At 37.2% G+C, this 19262-nt stretch overlaps 1 protein-coding gene across 8 annotated transcripts in view; it reads left to right on the top strand.

The window, feature by feature from the left end:
* CARM1 (coactivator associated arginine methyltransferase 1) overlaps positions 1 to 19262 on the top strand; it is a 146992-nt gene that overhangs the window by 55788 nt on the left and 71942 nt on the right. For all 8 annotated transcript variants that reach the window (XM_058171172.1, XM_058171170.1, XM_058171171.1 and 5 more), the window contains 8 exons: positions 6635 to 6739; positions 7678 to 7788; positions 9312 to 9489; positions 14190 to 14280; positions 14702 to 14783; positions 16882 to 16967; positions 18250 to 18339; positions 18793 to 18930. In XM_058171172.1, the coding sequence (XP_058027155.1) occupies positions 6635 to 6739; positions 7678 to 7788; positions 9312 to 9489; positions 14190 to 14280; positions 14702 to 14783; positions 16882 to 16967; positions 18250 to 18339; positions 18793 to 18930 (881 nt within the window). The remainder of the gene's footprint in view (positions 1 to 6634; positions 6740 to 7677; positions 7789 to 9311; positions 9490 to 14189; positions 14281 to 14701; positions 14784 to 16881; positions 16968 to 18249; positions 18340 to 18792; positions 18931 to 19262) is intronic.

The following is a 19262-nucleotide window of genomic DNA, read 5'->3' as shown; positions in this document are numbered from 1 at the left end:
GCAGAACAATTCTACTATCATGTCGTGTCCCACTCCTTCGCTGACGGCCGGGTTAGGGAAATCCGAATCAGGCGTGCCCCTGCAGCTCTGCCAAAGTCCTAGCAAAGTCCTCAGGGCAGGCAGGAGACCAGAAAGTGACTTCAGCAAGATATGTTTAGACTTTGCCTGACTCAGAGAATGCCAGAAAGCAGATCCTTTATATAGGCCATGGGGTGTGGCTCCATGACTCAGCACTTATCCAGGCCTGCCCCTCCCTTCCTTCGTTGCCTCCGCCTATCAAGTCTTCTGACGCGAGGGTCACTCCAGTCGGCAGCTGTTGGCAATAGACCTCCCTCAGGCTCACAGGCTGTGGAGGAGGGGGAGGGGTCTAGTTGCTCCGTTTGCCTGGGCATGGAGCCAGAGCTGGGGGCTGGAGGTATTTCTTCCTCTTCAGCCTGTCTGGGCATGGAGCCAGAGCTGGGGGCTGGAGGTATTTCTTCCTCTTCAGCCTGTCTGGGCATGGAGCCAGGGCTGGGGCCGGGAGGCATACTAGAACATTCCTCCGTGTTCGGAAACAGATAAGAAGACCCCGGCTGAGATGAGATCGGACGAGACACAACATATCAGCACTTTGCAGCATATGAGGAAAAAGAGAGAAGGGAGGCAATAAATGGCAAAAAAACAAGAGGAAGCAATAGCAGAGAGAAGCATGCAACATGAAGAAATGAAAACAGAGCAAAAAGAGAAGGGAATGAGAAAGGGCAAGACAAAGGACAAAGAGAAATAAGAGCAACTAGAACAACAAAACCTATTTACAAGTAAGCAAGGGAAGAAGAAACAAAATTATCAATCAACATAAATGGATCAAACTCATCTATGAAAAGAAAAAAGATTTTTAATAAATTAGAAAAATTAAAACTAGATTTAATTTGTCTCCAAGAAGTTCACATTAAAAAACAATACTGTAAACTATTTAGAGTAACCCAAAATTGGGAAACTATATTTTTCACTAGCATAGCAAAAGAAAAGGGAGGTGGTTCTATATATTAAAGAAACAATAAAGGCTAGACAAATCTTTGCAGATGAAGATGGGAGAATATTGATGGTGGAGGTAACAATGAATCAAAAACAGATGTTGTTGATAGCAATATATGCACCTAATAATAAACAAGATGAGTTTTATGGAAAACTTAATAAGAAAATTATAGAATTGGAATATGAAAATATATGTGTGGTAGGAGACTTTAATGCAATTGTAAATACAGAACTTGACTACAAAAGCAGTAAAACAGGCAAAATTAGGAAAACACTCCCTAAAATCTTTTTAAAAATGATGGAAGAAATAGTAACTCAAGATATATGGAGAGAAACACACCTTGCAAACTGTTTGGGATACTGCTAAAGCGTATATCTGGGGGCTAATTGTAACTGACATGGGGAAGAAAAATAAGAAACAGAATAAGAAAACGCTAGAAGAACACAAAAGATTAGAATCAGAATTACAGAAAGAACCACAAAAAATAAATTAAAAACTAATTAGAGTTAATAAAACACAAAATGAATCTATTGGGAAAAGATGAATTGGCACAAAAAATCAAAAGTGCAAAACAAAACTTTTTTAAAAATGTGAATAAACCAGGAAGATGGCTGGAATACAAACTGAAAAAAGAGAGGGAAAGAAAAATGATACATCGATTAATAGATGAGAAAGTGACCCTTTATTATCAAAATGAGGACAAAAAATAAGAGTATTATGGTAAACTGTATGATCAGGAGAAAATTCCAGAAAATAAAATTCAATATTTGGAACAATCTGAACTCCCCAAAGAATCAGTCAAAGTTATCCTGAATGGACAAATAACCATGATGGAATTGACAGAGCGATTAAGAGACAAAAGAATAATAAAACACCAGGGCCTGATGGATTACTGGCAAAATTTTATAAACAATTATCGAACTCAAGGAAGGAAGGAAATATTACTCTTTTATCGAAAGACAACTCAGACTTAACACAGATAAAGAACTACAGGCCAATATCTATTGAATGCAGATTACAAAATATATGCTTCAATAATACCTGAGAGATTAAAAAGGGTTTTGAATGAATTTATACATTTAGATCAGAATGGATTTTGCCAAAGAGACAGATTAAAAATAACATGAGAATGATTTTAAATACATTGGAGTATTATGAAACACACCCAAGAAAAAAAATGGCACTGATTTTCCTAGATGCACAGAAAGCATTTGACAATGTTAATTGGCAATTTATGCTATTACAATTAAAATATATGGACTTTGGGGAGAGATTTATTAATATGATTAAAGCAATATACCAAAAAAAAATTCGCTAGGGTGATGGTAAATGGAGACATGATAAAGAACTTTGATATTAAAAAAGGTACTAGACAGGGATGTCCACTATCCCCTTTGCTATTTATATTGACTCTGGTCATCTTAGCTAGAAATATCCGACAAGATGAAGAAATAAAGGGAATGAAAATAAAAAAAGGAAATTTAAGCTACATGCGTTTGCAGATGACTTGGTCTTTATATTGAAAGATCCGTTAGAAACTAGACCGAAGTTAATTAGAAAGATAAAAGAATATGGAGAAGTTGCAGGATTAAAATAAATAAAGACAAAACAAAGATTTTAGTTAAAAATCTCACAGAGCAAGAGTATTGATGGAAAGAATTGATATACAGATAGTTAAAAAAGTGAAGTATCTAGGAATACAGTTAGCAATAGCACTTAGATTTATATACCGCTTCACAGTGCTTTAAACTGTGTAAACTCTGACTCTGTAAACCTCTCTAAGCAGTTTACAGAGTCAGCATAACTCTGTCAGCCCCCAACAATCTGGGTCCTCATTTTAGCCACTTCAGAAGGTTGGAAGGGTGAGTCAACCTTGAGTCTGATGAGATTCGATCTGCCAAACTACTGGCAGCTGGTGATCAGCAGAAGTACCTCTGCACCACGGCTCTTATTAACAACAAAATGCTTAGCAATTAAAGACAACAATTATATGAACCTGATGCGACAAATTAAACTAGACTTGGAGAAATGGAAAGATCTGCAACTGTCATTAATAGGAAGAATAGCTACTATAAAAATGAGTGTTTTACCAAAACTATTATATTTATTCTAAACAATTCCAATAAAATTGGGGAAAAATATTTTGAAGAATAAAATAATATCAAGATACATTTGGTTTGGGAAAAAGTCAAGAATAGTTTTGAAAATGTTGCAAGACTGCAAAAAAAGAGGGGGTTTTGGTTTGCCAGATTGGGAATTGTACTATTAGGCCTTGGTACTTACATGGGTGAAAAAATGGATCAGTTTGAGGCATAAAAGACTATTAACTGAAGAAGGTCATCTTCAACTAGGTTGGGATGCTTTTTTATGGTATGGGAAGAATAAGTTACATAGTTACTTTCAAAGACATTATGTTAGAAATGTATTGTTATCAGTATGGTTTAAAATTAAAGAACAACACTACTTGAAAATACCAGTCTGGCTTTCCATAATGGAAGCATTGATACATCCTAATGTTATATTAACATGGAAAAATTGTAAGATTTTTGAATACTTTGAATGAAAAAGGGGAATTAAAAACTAACCAGGAATTTAGCAGTCAAGAGATGGGCATCACATGGTGGCCACAAATGCAGATACAATCTCAATATGAGAAAGATGCTAAAATGTATGGTTTCAGTAAAGAGTTAACAGAAGTGGACCAGATATTAACCAGAACAAATGAAAAACTGATAAAGAAAATATATTGTTACTTATTAGGGATCAAACTTGAAAGTGAGCAGGTAAATTGTCTGGACTAAAAATTTTGGATATGTAATAGAACTAGATAAATGGCAGAAATTGTGGGATAGAAATGTTAAATTGACTATGTCAACTGCCTATAAAGAAAATTTGTATAAAATGTTCTATAGATGGCACCAAAAAGACTGGCAAAAATGTATAAGGATAGATTTGCTAAATGTGGAAATGCAACCAAATACTTGGTTCATATTACCATATGTGGTAGACATGTCCAAAAGGCAAAAAAGACTGGACGAAAATGCATACTCGGTTGGAAAAAATGATAAAACAGCATATAGATATGAAACCAGAAATATTTCTATTGGGCATGCTGCCAGAAAGATGTGACAAAGGGACGATATACTAGATTTTACATCTATTAACTCCAACTGGAATTGTATATGCTCAACAATGGAAGAGTGACGAGATTGCGACAGATAAGAGTGTCATAAAGAAAATATTAGAATATGCAGAAATGGATAGACTAACACTTACTTTTAAGGACAGAGAAGAAACTGAATACTTTTTGACATGGGGCTTATTTCACCAATGGTTAGACAATAAAATCAGAAGTTAGAAATGCAGGGACATAAAAAGGATAAATGTTAAAATGGAAATTTGATAAAATAGACAAATAAAATATTATTGTTATTATAGCATCAATGTTATTGTGATGAATGTTGTTGTAAACATTTTGATTACAATCGCCTAAAAACATCTGTTCCCAGACAACACACTATTTGATTGAAATGGAATTTTTATGTTATTCAAATAAAGTAAATAAAACATGAAATTTTTAGCAATTTTAATGGGGTTATTGGTTTTATGGTAAATTTCTTAAATTTTTCAGGCTCATTTAATAAGTTTTTAACTGATTTTAATTTTGTATATTGTATATTGTTTTTTGTTGGTTTTATTCTGCCTGTACACCGCCCTGAGTCCTTCGGGAGAAGGGCGGTATAAAAATCAAATAAATATAAATATAATATAAATATATGAAATAAAGAACTCTAGGGTGTAATCTGTAAGGTCCTGGTAATTTTTATTTGTCAAGGTCAGATAGATGTTCTGTTATCATTTTCTTGCTTATTTTAATTTTTATTTCTAGTTTGTCTTTTACAGTAATTTTTTTGGTATGTTGGGCTATCTTTTCTTTTTGCATGAAGTCTGATGCAAAGAATGAGTTAAGCAACTCTGCTTTTTCCCTACTGCCTCTTACTTCCTTGCCATCTTCCCTCTTTAATGGACCTACTGTTTCCTTAACTTTTTTCTGTTATTATATTTGTTTAAAGAAACTCTTTTAAATTATCTATTACTTTTGTTGCAAGTCTTTGTTCATTCTGAGCCTTTGCTTTCCTGACTGTCTTTGCAGATTCTGTCCATCTGTTGATATTCTGCCTTAATTGTGTGTCCCTCTTTCCATTTTTTGTACTTGTCCTTTTTGTCTTTCAGTCTGTCAGATCTTTATGCGGCTATGCTGGTTTTGTCTTGAATTTCTTGTTTTTCTTTTTCAATGATGTTGTGCTGGTCTGGGCTTTTATTATCACATTTTTTAAAATTTCCTCATTTTTTTTCTTTTATTATTTTTAGTTTCTCCAAATTCAATTTTAAATCCAGTTGTAAAATTTTCTTTCTTGGGCTTTGGTATTTTAACCTCCTCTTTGTTCTTCAAATGTCAAAACTATCAAAAATATTTTAAATCCACATAAAAAGTACTTTTCTCCCTCCATTAAATTCCTAAGGGCCAATTAGCCACTCATTTCCACTTCGGGACACCTTTTAAAGTTATTAAAATTTTTCTTTTTTTACCTGTGAGTTGGCCAATCCTCACCCGGTACCAGCACTCCAGTCAGACACCACTCCTGCACAAAAATTTTAGTCCGGTTGCCCCAGCTTCAGAACAGTCATTTTACAATGGCTGCCACCTCCACTGCTGGTTCGAAGACCTGCCTCCGACCTTTTGAGGAACTTGCCTGTTCCTCTTGGTCGTCTGACACACTTCTCCTTCATTATCCCTACAGGACAGTTCCAGTCCCTAGACCCCCCGACAGCGGTTTGTCCAGCTGGATTTTCACGGAGCTCATCAGAGCCTGCTATTTTTCCATCTGGTCTTGCTGTGATGCTTCCAGTTTCTTCCCCATGCTTCTTGAGTTGTTTTCTCTTTAGAATTTTCATCCGTGGAATCTTTTCTAGGTTCTCTCTGAATTTGTTAAAATTAGCTCTTTTAAAATTTAAGACACTGGTTGGATTATTTTCTATTGCTTGTGTTTGCATTACATTGAACTCCAGTATGACATGGTCACTTTCACTCAAGGTTCCGGCAACTTCAACTCCCTCTATCACTTCTTCTCTATTAATAAGAATTAGGTACATATAGCTTTACTTCTAGTTCCCTCCTCTACCTTTTGGATGATAAAAAAACTTATTGTTTGGATGATAAACGATCAGCTAATTTGGATGATAAAAAGGATGATTGTTAGCTAGGTTGGTTAGGAATTTGTTTGATCTCCCACTGCAGAGTTTGTCTCCCAGTTGATACCTGGATAGTTAAAGTATCCCATTACTACTGTGGTATGTTTCCTACATACATTTGTTAACTGGTTGGCAGAGTTCATCTATTCTGATTGGTTGGGTGGCCTGTAATATATAGGTATGGCAATGTCCCTTTTTTCCCTTTTATACTGACCAATAGACATTCTGGAGAGGTTTTATCTTTGATCATGTGCATTTCTGTAGACATATCTATCTTATGGTAGTTTGCATTTTTTAAAATTATTGCATTTCTTTGTGTGAATGAGCGTGTTGATTTTAGCAGAGACTTTTTGTTTCCTCTTTCAGTTTTATGGATATTTATCCCAACAGCAAAATATGATGCAGGATTATGTCCGAACAGGCACATATCAGAGAGCAATCCTGCAAAACCACAGTGATTTCAAAGATAAGGTATGGCTAAAGTTTAATAATGCCTTAAGTGTAACCAATGAAGATTCCTTCTGAATATTGCATAGTTGGTAAAGGGTAAGACTGAATTTACATACTGTTTTTTTATGTACACTGAGAGCTTATGCACCAAAGACAAATTCCTTGTGTGTCCAATCACACTTGGCCAATAAAGAATTCTATTCTATTCTATTCTATTCTATATATATTCAAATATATCTAAGTCAGTTTACTCTTCGGCTCAAAATATTTTGCTTAGTCGATCTGGAAATGATGGAACCTTGAAGAGTTTGAAAAAAGAAGGATATGGTCTGATTTAGTAACACAGGGATAGTAGAATAAAGTTTCTCTCAAATAAGGTACCGTGAAAAGGAAAATCATGATGGTGGTCTGCAGCTAATCCTGAGTGAGGATCAAAAGGCAGGGTACACAATTTGGGATTTCTAATAAATGATTGCTGTAAATTGAATTACTGGTAGCCAGAGAATAGGCATTATCAGCTTCTATTTGTTCATCAACTACACTGTCTTGTAGAGATGATTATGCCATAATTATTAATGCCCTAATTACAAATATTTGAATTGCTACAGATCTCCTAATCTGGTGCCCTCCAGTTTCATTGGACATTAATTCTAAAGAGGTTGTGCATGAGCATTCAAACTGTATCTTCTTCAAAGCAGTTTTTCTGCTTTGGATCCAAATAGCTGCATATCTTTAATAAATGCACTAATACGATAAACAAATTTAGAACTCTGTGCAACCGGAGCTTGGATATAAGGTCCACTCTTCTAAATGTTATAGCTGTCAGTAAGGATGGCTTAGTTTTACCTTACATATTTAGTATTTAATAAATATTTAATAAATTGTAAGACTACATTTTATAGAAAAGGTTTTACTGATATTTAGTTTTTGTGATTTTATTGATCTAATTTTTCCTCCAGATTGTATTAGATGTCGGCTGTGGTTCTGGAATTCTGTCATTTTTTGCAGCCCAAGCTGGAGCAAGAAAAATTTATGCAGTGGAAGCAAGCACGATGGCTCAACATGCAGAGGTTAGTGTGAGACACCCACATGGCTACTTCATTCAGTGACCACAATCCCAGCTTTCCTGTTTCGTTGTTAAATGACCATGCCAGGGGTATCTCAAGTGGGAGAGGTCTTGGGCGATCTGGCTCCCACTGGCACATAGAAACTTTCCACGGATTGAAAGGCCTTGGCTGGCTAGGCCTAACTGCATGCGGGCCGCCTCCCAAAAAGCCAGCTAAGCCTACTGGTGCACAAAAATATGCTATGTGCTGGAAGGCTTCAGCTGGCTGGGCCCAGTGGCTTATGGGCCTCCACCCTCTCCTCTCCCATTTCTGAGAAACCTGACCTACTTCTTCCCATTACTAATGCCCTTCTCCCCACCCCCCCAAGCCTGGATCCACTTCCCTTTTTTCCCCCTGCAGCTGCTAAGTGCACTCGGCTAATGAGAGGCTCAACTAGAAAGTTAGTGAATGCAAACTTCCTGAAGGCTAGAGAGGCAATCCTTCTCAAGGGTGACCAGGAATAGGAACTACGACTTCGACAAACATACATTCCCTGTTTCCCCGAAAATAAGACTTCCCTGGATAATAAGCCCAATTGGGCTTTTTGAGCACATGCGCTAAAATAAGCCCTCCCCTAAAATATTAAAGCGCATGCTCAGCCAGTCCCTGCCATTTCCTCGGGTTAGGGTTAGGGAGACAGAGGTGGAAATCAGGTAAGACGGCAAGAGAAGCTCTGTTTTGTTCCATGCGCCCCAAAATAATAAGACCTCCCCCGAAAATAAGGCCAAGTGCTTATTTCAGGATTCAAAAAAAATATAAGACAGGGTCTTATTTTCAGGGAAACTTGATATGATTGGGGCTTCTGTGAATTTACCCATGAAACTGCATTTGATAACATGCCTGGGGAAGAAAGGAAGATACAACAACTACTTATAGCAAATATTTTATTGTAAATGTAGTAACCTAACCTGGCTGGCAAGCAGCAGATTTTTCTTATGTCCAAACTGGATTTCATTTATAAGTGGAGGTGTCAGGCTGCCTGTGATTATATTTAGGAAAGAATACATTTTGACTTCATTTGTAAATAAAGAAAAGTACTTTTACTAAATACATCCGGACTGCAGCAATATAAAGTTGGATCTGAGACAAAATATGGCTAACATTCCATATCCCCTCGTTAGTCCCTCCTCCCCCAAGAGGTCAGGCAGGTTTGGTCCAATGCCAGTTCCTTCTCGGCCCCCATCAATCTCCCCTCCCCTTGATCTCATGTCAGACGACACTCTTAAAGGGCCCTCTCCACTTAACCTGAATCCATGAGCTATTTACATTACACATAAAAACCCATTGCAATCTAACTACTGAATATAAAGTGTACAAAGGGATGTGAGGATTGGAGTGCAGGCTGACAGGAGGTTTGGGGTGAATTAGTATGCTCCTGTATCTAAAGCACCTCTTTCTTTCTAATTATCAGCTATCTGAAAACCAAATTCTTGTAAATATCTGTGGAATGATGGCTTTCTAATTTTCCCCTCTTTCTGTCCGTCCAGGTTTTAGTGAAGAGTAATAATCTTACTGATCGAATTGTGGTCATTCCTGGGAAGGTAGAGGAAATCTCGCTTCCAGAACAGGTGGACATTATTATTTCTGAGCCAATGGGCTATATGCTTTTCAATGAACGAATGCTGGAGAGTTATCTACATGCCAAGAAGTATTTAAAACCTAGTGGTAAGTAACTTTTTTTCTTGTGTTCAGTTGTGTTCAATTCTTGGAGATTATCTGGACAAATCCCTGCAGTTTTCTTGACAGTGTTTTTCAGAAGTGGTTTGCCATTGTCTTTTTCCTAGGGCTGGGAGAATGTGACTAGGCCCAGGTCACACAATGATAACAAAATAGAGGAAGGAGGAAGTGGAGCTCACTTCTGGCCTATTAGCTCAGGCTGGTGTTGGGAATTCTGATACTAGGCATTGTTCGATTAGTTAACATAGGTTAGTAACCATAAATCTATTACACACTGTTTTGGCTGCCTCTTTGATGGGAAATGGGAATCTCTTCTTGTATTTTTCTCTGCATTCTGGGCACTCGATATCATTATTGTAACTGGTTTGGTTTCTTTGCTTTGTTCTGGATGGTGTCTAGACCAGAGGATTTGGACCAGAGGGGATAAGACTGGTTATAAGTCAGGAATTTGGGTATATGCTGCTACTTGGTTACATGTTGGCTCCTCCAACAATAACGTTTATCAAATCAGCATTATTTATGACAGTAACACTGGTTATATTCTGATCATTCACTAACTACAAATAGTTATCAATTTACAACAACAATTGGGACTAGAATTTCAGTCATAACTCATGATAGTCATAGGTTGGGGTATCCACTTACAATTGCTTTTATGGCGGTCATTAAACAAATAATTAAACGAACCATGCAGTCATAAGTCTGAATTCATTCTTCCCAAATGGGCATCTTTTGCCAGAAACTGGCAAAAAAAGTAGCAAATTGCAGTTACCTGACCAGGGGTGATAAAGCCACTTGTAAATGTGAGCCATTTGCCAAATGCCTGAACTTGGCCATGTGACTGTGAGGGGACAGGTGGTGTGATATTGTCCGAGGCCACCATAACTGAACAAGGTGTTAAATGACCAGCTGTAAGTCAAGGACTGCTTCTATTGCCCCTTTTCTAAATAGTGAGTCAGGCATTTGTTCCTGGTACGGTAGAATAAAGTAGCAATAGCTCTTAGAATGGAGAATTTATAGCTAGCACAAGCCAAAATAGCTCATTGGAAGAGATTAATCTGAATATCTAAAGGTTTTCACTTAGAGAACCGGATCATTGTAGTAGTTAAAGTAACAGGCTAGAGAACAAGAGACCAGGAGTTCTAGTCCCATCTTAGACACAAAGCTGCTTGATTGCTGTTGGACCAACCAGTTCTTTTCAGATTTAGGAAGAAGGCAATGATAGACTGCTTCTGAAGAACTTTGCCAAGGAAACAGTAGTGTATTTTCCAGGCAGTCTCTGAGAATCAGACATAATTGAATGGAAGAAAAAAAATCTAGGTATTTTACTTTTTTCTCAAATTTTTCTGAAAATTTGCAAACACTTCTTTTTAATTTTCCATTTTCATTTTATTAACATTTTCAGAGGACAAGTTTGTTAATTTTAAATCCAGCTAATGTACAATATTCCTTGAACTCTTCCATTAATACCTCAATTATTCCATAGGTTTTTCCAAAATTAAACCAAAGTGTCTGCAAATGCCCTTGGTTTATATACTTATCTATTGTTTGTTAGAAGACCGACTTTACTGTGATTAAATTGTTGGAGTGGCAGAAATTGATAAGTTGGTGCTCTGCTTTATTTTGTTTACCTAAGTCTTATACTCCAAATACATTTTCCTCATTAAGGTTTCCAGGTTTGGCATTCCAGTCACAAAGTAGCACATCTTGCTTGCATTTTCTCTCAACTTTAAATTGATTATAAAACTCGTCCTCCTCCTTTTTTTTTTTTTTTTTTTTGAAAAAGTGCTTGGAGCATAAAATTATTTGAATGTCATATGAAAGGGTTGTCTACAAAGTATAATTGCTATTTTTTGTAGTGGCCCGCCAGCTGCTAGTGGAGCTGGCGGCAGTCTTGGATAAGGAGGAGGTTGGGGAGGAACTTGGGCCAGTTCTGGAGTCTGAGGAAGGCTCTGATGGTTGCTTTGCGTTGGAAGCAGAGATAGAGCCAGGGCCATCCAACATTTCCCAGCCACCGGAGAGGCAGCTGCCTTCGGAAGCTGAGATAAGTGGGGAGGAAGAACAGCTGGGGCCTGTTCCAGATATGTGTATGTGCAGAGCTGTTAGGAGAGGAGAACAACTGAGGACAAGTCGATTTGGGAAGAAAGGTACACGTGGATGCTGAATGGCCTCTCCCTAGCTGGAGAATAAATAGAAGGAAAGGGGAGCGACACAACTGACTCACACAGCTGCACTTCACCCAAAATGGCCCCTGCAACAAGCAGGAACCTCACATAGCCACAAAAAGCTCAAAAATCAATTTTCACACTTCACACACACACACACACAACACAACACAATACAACTGACTCTCTGTCTCTCTCTCTCTCTCACACACACACACAAAATGCCACATACAGCTTTGTGAAATTTTGTGTGTTTGTGTAGTTAGAGTGAAACACTACAGAAGCACACCAAATCTCAGAAAGCTTCACAAATATTTTATTATTTTATTTTATTTATATTTTTTAGATCAGCGGTCTCCAACCTTAGTAACTTTAAGTTTTGTGGACTTCAACTCTGGGAGTTGAAGCCTTAAAGTTACTAAAGTTGGAGAGCCCTGTTTTAGATAAAAGCAGCTAAATTTAAAACTTCCTTAACTTTAAATTGCTGTCTAAGAAAACCCAACTCTTTAAAAAAAAACCCAGTTAACTATTTTTTAATAGTTTACTTACCCAATTAGAGGCAGGCAGATTGAGTTGCTCACTGAGGAGCTGGATTACAGGAAGGCAGAATCAGTTGCTAGCTGATGCAACTGATTGCAGCAGCCAAAGCAAGGGAGAGCGAGCCCGAAAGGAGCAGTAATTAGGTAAGTGGGGTGATTGGGTGGGCATGGGCCAAGGCTGTTGTAGCAGGCTATTAAAAATTGATTTTAAAAGCCTGTGATGATCAGGAAACTCATCTGGGATCACCAGAAGAAAAAAAGATTTTAAAAGCTCCTCTGACGATCCCAGCTGAAGTTCCCTGACCGCAGCCCAGAACCACTTAAAAGGATTGTTTTAACAACCTCTTCAGCCGAAGAGCTTGTAGAAAATGTGTTTTTTAAAGGTTCTGTTGATCAGACAACTCAACTGGGATTGCCAGAGAAGCCTTTTAAAACTCTTTTTTTTTAACAACCTCTTTGGCCGAAGCCTAGCTGAGCCACTGGATCATCAAAGGCTTTTTTTTTTACTTTTAAATGCATTTTTTGGCTGAAGAAAAAATGCTTTTAAAAGTAAAAAAACCCAAAAACCTCTGATGATGGCGTGGCTCAGCAGGGGGCAGGGCCAGGGATTTTTGCTACCAGTTCTCCGAACCACCAGCCGCCATTGCTACCGGATTGGGCGATCCGGTCCGAACCGGGAGCATTTCACCCTTGCATCCCTCCCAGAAACATACAAATACCCCTGGCCACAGTGAGACAGCATGGCAAGACTTGGGGAAGGGGAAGCTAGTTTTTATCAAAGAAGCTATTAGAACCTGCCCCATCCTGCTTCCACCCTGTTTCTGCTTCATTGATAGAAATTTATCCTGTTTTATTAAATGAGTCTCCTGAAGCAGTATCTTCAATTAGTGATTTTAAATATGTTAGGTTTATGGAGAACTTTTAGATTCCTGCAGTTCTTTTATATTAAGAATAACTAACTTCATCCATAAATTTTATTTTGGCCCACTTATCACTATTCTTTCAATACCAGTACTCTTCTCCTATTTTAAAAAACATCCAAAGATGTAATGAACATTCCCTTACATTTGAATGATCTTGGTTTGCTTTCAAGTTGATCAGCACTCAACTGCTGGAATTGGCTATTAGTTATTATATCAAACTCTAGCACCATAATTTTTTTAATTAATAAGTTTAACAAAATATCGGTAGTGGTGGTCTTCTATATGGTGCTTTTACTTATGCACATCTATTTATATCTTATTCTATACATATAATTTTTGAAAAGGAAGAACAATGGAGTAATGGGAAGAAGCATCAATCCTTCATGAAAGATGATCATTCCTATTTGAAATAGCTAGGGCTTCAGGATCAGTTTTGAAGCACTGGTTTGATTAAACTTCAGTTCCCTTCTGTGAAGCTGTTCTACTGATAATGCTGTGGCTGTCTTTCAAGTGCTTTGGTCAGGATGTAAAGAGAATTTGGGGTTCTAAGCAAAGATATACCAGAGGTTTCAAACCTCTTCAAATGGGCTATTCAGACTTTACCAAAACATTTTGGTGATGGGCCATTTCATGGATAGAATTCTCTTGGTAAGTTCTGAACATTTTCAGTAAGTAGAATAGCTCATTTAAGTTTAATGCTTTAACTTGAAATGATTTTCTTTGCTTATAATTTTGTACCATTAATAGTATAAGGTAGCTTTATTAGGTAAACTCAATTGTATGCAAATTTTTGAGTTCCTTGGAATTTGTCAGCCAGTATTTTAAACAAAAACAAAACAAAAATGAGGTGGGACAGAATTTTGATTTGATTTGTGAATTTGGTTTTATTTTGTTTTGATAGCTTATCAGTCTTGACAGTTGATGTCATGTTTTGTTTGGTTTTTAAAACATATTTGATCCAACTTCAGAGAGTTTATTGAAATTGAAAACCAGGATAAAATGTTTCTATTCAAAAAAATAAATGAAACTATAAATATATGTTGTCTTCTGCTCCATTTTAGGAAATATGTTTCCAACTATTGGCGATGTCCATCTAGCCCCATTTACAGATGAACAGCTATACATGGAACAGTTCACAAAAGCTAACTTTTGGTACGTCTTTTCTCTTCTGAAATCCAGTTTTTGCTACTGTAGTTTATCCCACAAAAAACAGGAATTGAACTTGTACTTCAGCCTTCCCCACTTGGGTCACCCCAAATGTATAAGATTTGACATGTATGAAGAAGAGCTATGGAATTTGTTGCCAGAATGTTGAACTACATGAAGAATCTCTGGTTTCATTTGAACTTAGTGCTGCTGCCTACTCTAGTTAAGTAGCAGGCAGGTTCTTCCAGGTGTTCTGCAGTGCCATAGCTATCTTTCCGGAATGGGTTTTTTCAGATGAAGCTAATGTATGTGAGATGTGTTCCTTTTCAAATCTTGCATCAGTTTCCTCTTGGATTTCTTCTCTTTAATATTTTATATTTTATTTTATATTTTTCATCTTATCAGTTGGTGGTATCTTATATTGTAGGTATCAGCCATCTTTTCATGGAGTAGATTTATCAGCACTCCGAGGTGCAGCAGTAGATGAATATTTCAGACAGCCTGTTGTGGTAAGTTGGATTATTCCTATAACATTTTGGAGGTTGGCAGTAGTTGAAATAATTAACCTGTGATAGCATGCAGTGAAGGCCATACATATGCAATTGTGCTAAGTACAGACATTATGCTAACATGTCTTCAAGGCCGTATTGGCATGAATATTACCCATGGTGGTTCTAATCCTAGATATAGTTGTTTGATTACCAGTTTCCTCATTCTTGGCCCATGTTCAATAAATAGCACCTTTCCCTCACACAGAATAACTAAATTCACTAGTATTTGTCCTTTTGTCATTAATCAGTTCCAGTTGGCTGGAATTCTTCATCTCAAATACCACTTTATGATTTTGAACACATTTATAGAAATCTTGGAAGTTCTTTGAGCAGAACTTAGTCTGACTCATACAGAAATTTGATACAACTCCTCCCCCTTAAAGTTTTACAAAGAAGCAAACAATGTGAGAGAGAACTTTTTTCTGTTAAGAATTTCATGCGCAGATTCAGTGTGTCATACATCCCATTTAAACTAATTAGCAAAGAAAGACTCCTGGTTCAGCTCTTTTTCCAAGGGTATATGCTGAACTGATAATAAAGCAGTTACAGAATAGAGCAGACAGAATCTATTGGCTAGGCGTGATAACGCTGTAATTAACTTTCCTTTTTCCCTGGCCAATCCCTCTGTAATCAGTCACTGTCCAATTGAAAGTTCTCAGGTTGTTTTGGATGTTTGAGCTTTTTCCATTGCCGCATTCCTTTTGTTGACCTGTTCTTGATTGATACTCCTCACATCAGGGCCGACTCTGCTTCAATTCCCAGTCCCTTCAAATCACCCACATTCCAATTCCTCCCACTGTTGCTATGTCAGGCTGGCAACATGCAAAGTGAAGCAGCAGCAGTATGTCAACTGTGACACAGCTTACACATCCTTGTTTCTTTTCTTGAAAAGAAGACTACTTACAACGAGAATTCTGAATGCAAACACCAAGCTTGTGGTTCCATTAGTTTAATCTTTGTGTTAATTCATGGATGGATGGTTTGCCTTCATTTAAAGATTTTTGGAATTAATTGTGACCAAAATATTGACTGGCTAAAGTGTTAGATCTAGAGGGGGGCGGCTTAAATCAGAAAGCAGTTTGTTTCATTGCCCACTATCTACCTCTGCTTCTGCTTCAGTGTGCCTGAAAACCAAGAAGGAAAGTGTAGCATAATAGAACTGTGCAATGCATTAGATCTGATATAGCTATGTTTTTTCCCAGGATTGTGCAGCTGCTAGCACAATACCAGAAAAATGTGTGCTTGGTTTAAGGAGTTGCAGACTTGTACTGTAAGGTTCACTTATTGTTTAAGCTCATAAATGCCAAACAAGAGACTTAAACAGAGGCTTGAGTAAAATAGCATTTAATCCTGATCAGGTTCAAATGGTGAATCCTTCCAAACACATAAGATGATACATACATACATGCAAGGAAGAACTCCAAACTCACGAAAAAAAGCAATGTCCTCTTATACCAAAAAGGTCATAAATCCTCAACTCTGGCATCTGCATATCCTGGAATCTGGTTTGTGTATTTCTTGAAAAAGGATAGTGCCTCTTAATGGGCACCATTTGTCTCTTTTATTTTCACATTTTCACATTTGGCTATTTATCCCCCTGAGGGTGACATACACGTTCTCAGCCAGAATGGGGTGGGGAGAGTCTGATCAAATGATATAGTTTGACAATTGCCAGATACTTTGGGAATGAAGTCCCAATAACAATCCAGGATGCCAGCATGTCTGTCTTATAGCTTCATAGGCATAATATATATGTCAGTGTCACAGGAAACATATATTTACAGTCTGCAGGTCCCTTACAGTACTATATGTGTGTACTGACAGATAGCTTTCAGTCTTTGTGGAAAGTTCACAATCCTATAATATAGTCTAGCTTTCTCCATTTGGTGAACTGCAGATGAGCTTGAGCAAAAATCAACTGAAAGATTTATTTTCCCCCAGACATTTTCAGGTCTATAAGACAATATATTATCATCCTTCCTTTTAATTGGGAGCCAAGGTTTTAGTCATACTACCCTAACCAGAACTAATCATTAATCTGTTTTTTTGTTCCTAGGATACCTTTGATATTAGGATTCTAATGGCCAAATCTGTTAAATACACCGTAAACTTCTTAGATGCCAAAGAAGCAGATTTGCACAGGTAATCTTTTCTCCAAAAAATTCAGGAGTCTGATCCCACTGTGATTCCATGTTGGAGAACTTATATTTCCTTTAGAAATGTTATGTTTGTTTTAACATTAGTAATTCTTGTTTCTTACTAATACTTCAAGGAAAATTAGATGCCAAAATATCAACAATCATAATTATGGTCAGTAACTTTTTATAGCACATTGGCAAACTTTTGCAGCTACCTTTTGACCTCACTTGATGATATAACTCTCTTTCTTCCATGTACTTCCCATTCGGAATCTGTACAGATGAGCGATCATAGGCTTATAGTTTGGGAAACTGCCATGAAGAATAGCCTAAACCTCCTCTTTTGTGAATTTTCATTCATTACTTTGGAGTTGATAGAACCTTTTCCTGAAATATTTTCCATGGTGATCCAGAACTGACCCAAGATAGATCATGTTTCTGGTTAGCCTCTTTTTCTTACACTGGGGATGTAGATTTTGCCTTGGTGAATGTGTCTATATGAAACATACTTTGCTTGTGGGAAGCCAAGACTTAATTGCTCAGTATCTTGGGGAAATAGGTTTTGAGTACTGGAAAAATCATCATGGTGGATTATTTGAATTGCTGTGGATTAGGTGCTGGTGGGGTCATTTTCAATGTTTGCTGATTGTTGTCATTTCTTAGAAAGTCTAAAAATAGTCCCTCCCCTAAATAGGATCCATATTATTTAGCTAATGCCTGTTCTCAATCCAGGTAGGTTTCTTTTGGCATCAAAGTTGGAACCTAGTTGATAATTCTGAGCTATCAGCATAGATAAACATTTAACATAGAATTGTTGTACATAATATTTGTTTGAAGATCTTTTTATCTTGAAATGTGAATGTGTAAATTTAAATTGAAATAGGAATTAAGAACCTGACTTTAAAAAGAAAGATTACATTTCTTTAATCCAGATTTTCTTAACGTCAACATATCTTAAGGTTGGGAAGAGTGAGAAACACTTCTTTAACCAAATAATACTTCAAGGAAAACTGTTACCCTCTTTGTCAAAATGTCAATACATAAGCCATTCTGCGTTTCTAAAGTGTGCAGTGAGAATTCTTCTGTGTTGGGAAAGTTCTGAATACAATTCTCAGCATTGCTCCAGACTATAATGTTTGGCTTGAGTAATTGTGCCTTATATATTGTGTGAAAGGGGTTATTATATTCCTAGTATGTAATGTGCACTATATGTTGTCCATGTATATAGAAAAATGTGTCTACAAGAAGTTAACTTCATGCAACTCACTGTGACTTTTATTTTCCAGGATAGAAATTCCATTCAAATTCCACATGCTGCATTCAGGATTAATCCATGGGTTGGCTTTCTGGTTTGATGTAGCCTTCATTGGTTCAGTGTAAGTGAGGACAAAGATGTACTTTCCTACCTTCAAGTGTTAACTTAATTGTTATTACAATCTTGTACAACATTAACTTGAACATACCAGATTACAATAGCAATTATAAATGGCAATTATTTTTTGATTTGTGTCCTGCGGCTAAATATGTGAAAAAGAAATAAAAGAAAGAAAATGTGCATTTCTGCATTTTCTTTCTTATTGTTCTTATTTGGGAATGAAGAGTTTCCTAATCCTATATTATTTATCGCAAGACTGATTAAAGTTGTGTTATTTGACCCTAAATCTATGCACCTACTAAGTTACATATTAACTTCTAATGTATATTATATTGGCTTGCACAAACCAATTGTGCAGGTGGATATGTTTTTAAAACCAGAGTAAATATTTCAAAGATGGACTATGCATTCATAAAGTTTCTACTCTTGACTTTTGTCTCTATCCTTCTATTAGAATGACTGTTTGGCTTTCAACTGCTCCCACAGAACCTCTTACCCACTGGTATCAAGTTCGGTGCCTGTTTCAGTCTCCGCTTTTTGCTAAGGCTGGTGACACCCTCTCAGGGACATGCCTGCTCATTGCCAACAAGAGGTAAGATTTGAAGAATCATCTTGAGAAAATGGCCAAGTGTCCTCAAAGTAATTTGTCAGAGTTTGCTATGGCTGAGAGTCTAATGCAGATATGTGAAATTCAAGGCCCACAGACCAGATCCAGCCCATGATGTTTAGATCTGGCCCGCAAGCAGACTAGCAGGAGGAGGTGATTGAGTAGTTATGTCCTCGTTTCTTTGGGTGCCTTGTCAATGGCAGCAGCACTAGAAGAGAACAGGCAGTGGGAGCCTCTCTAATGCGTGGAGCTATGCGGCAGCTGTAACCGCAGGGGGCAGCCAGCCACGGTAATGGGACAACTCACAAAGACCAGGT

The sequence above is a fragment of the Ahaetulla prasina genome, chromosome 2 (genome assembly GCF_028640845.1).
Source record: "Ahaetulla prasina isolate Xishuangbanna chromosome 2, ASM2864084v1, whole genome shotgun sequence".
NCBI lineage: Eukaryota > Metazoa > Chordata > Lepidosauria > Squamata > Colubridae > Ahaetulla > Ahaetulla prasina.
This window is presented reverse-complemented; position numbering and strand designations above follow the sequence as displayed.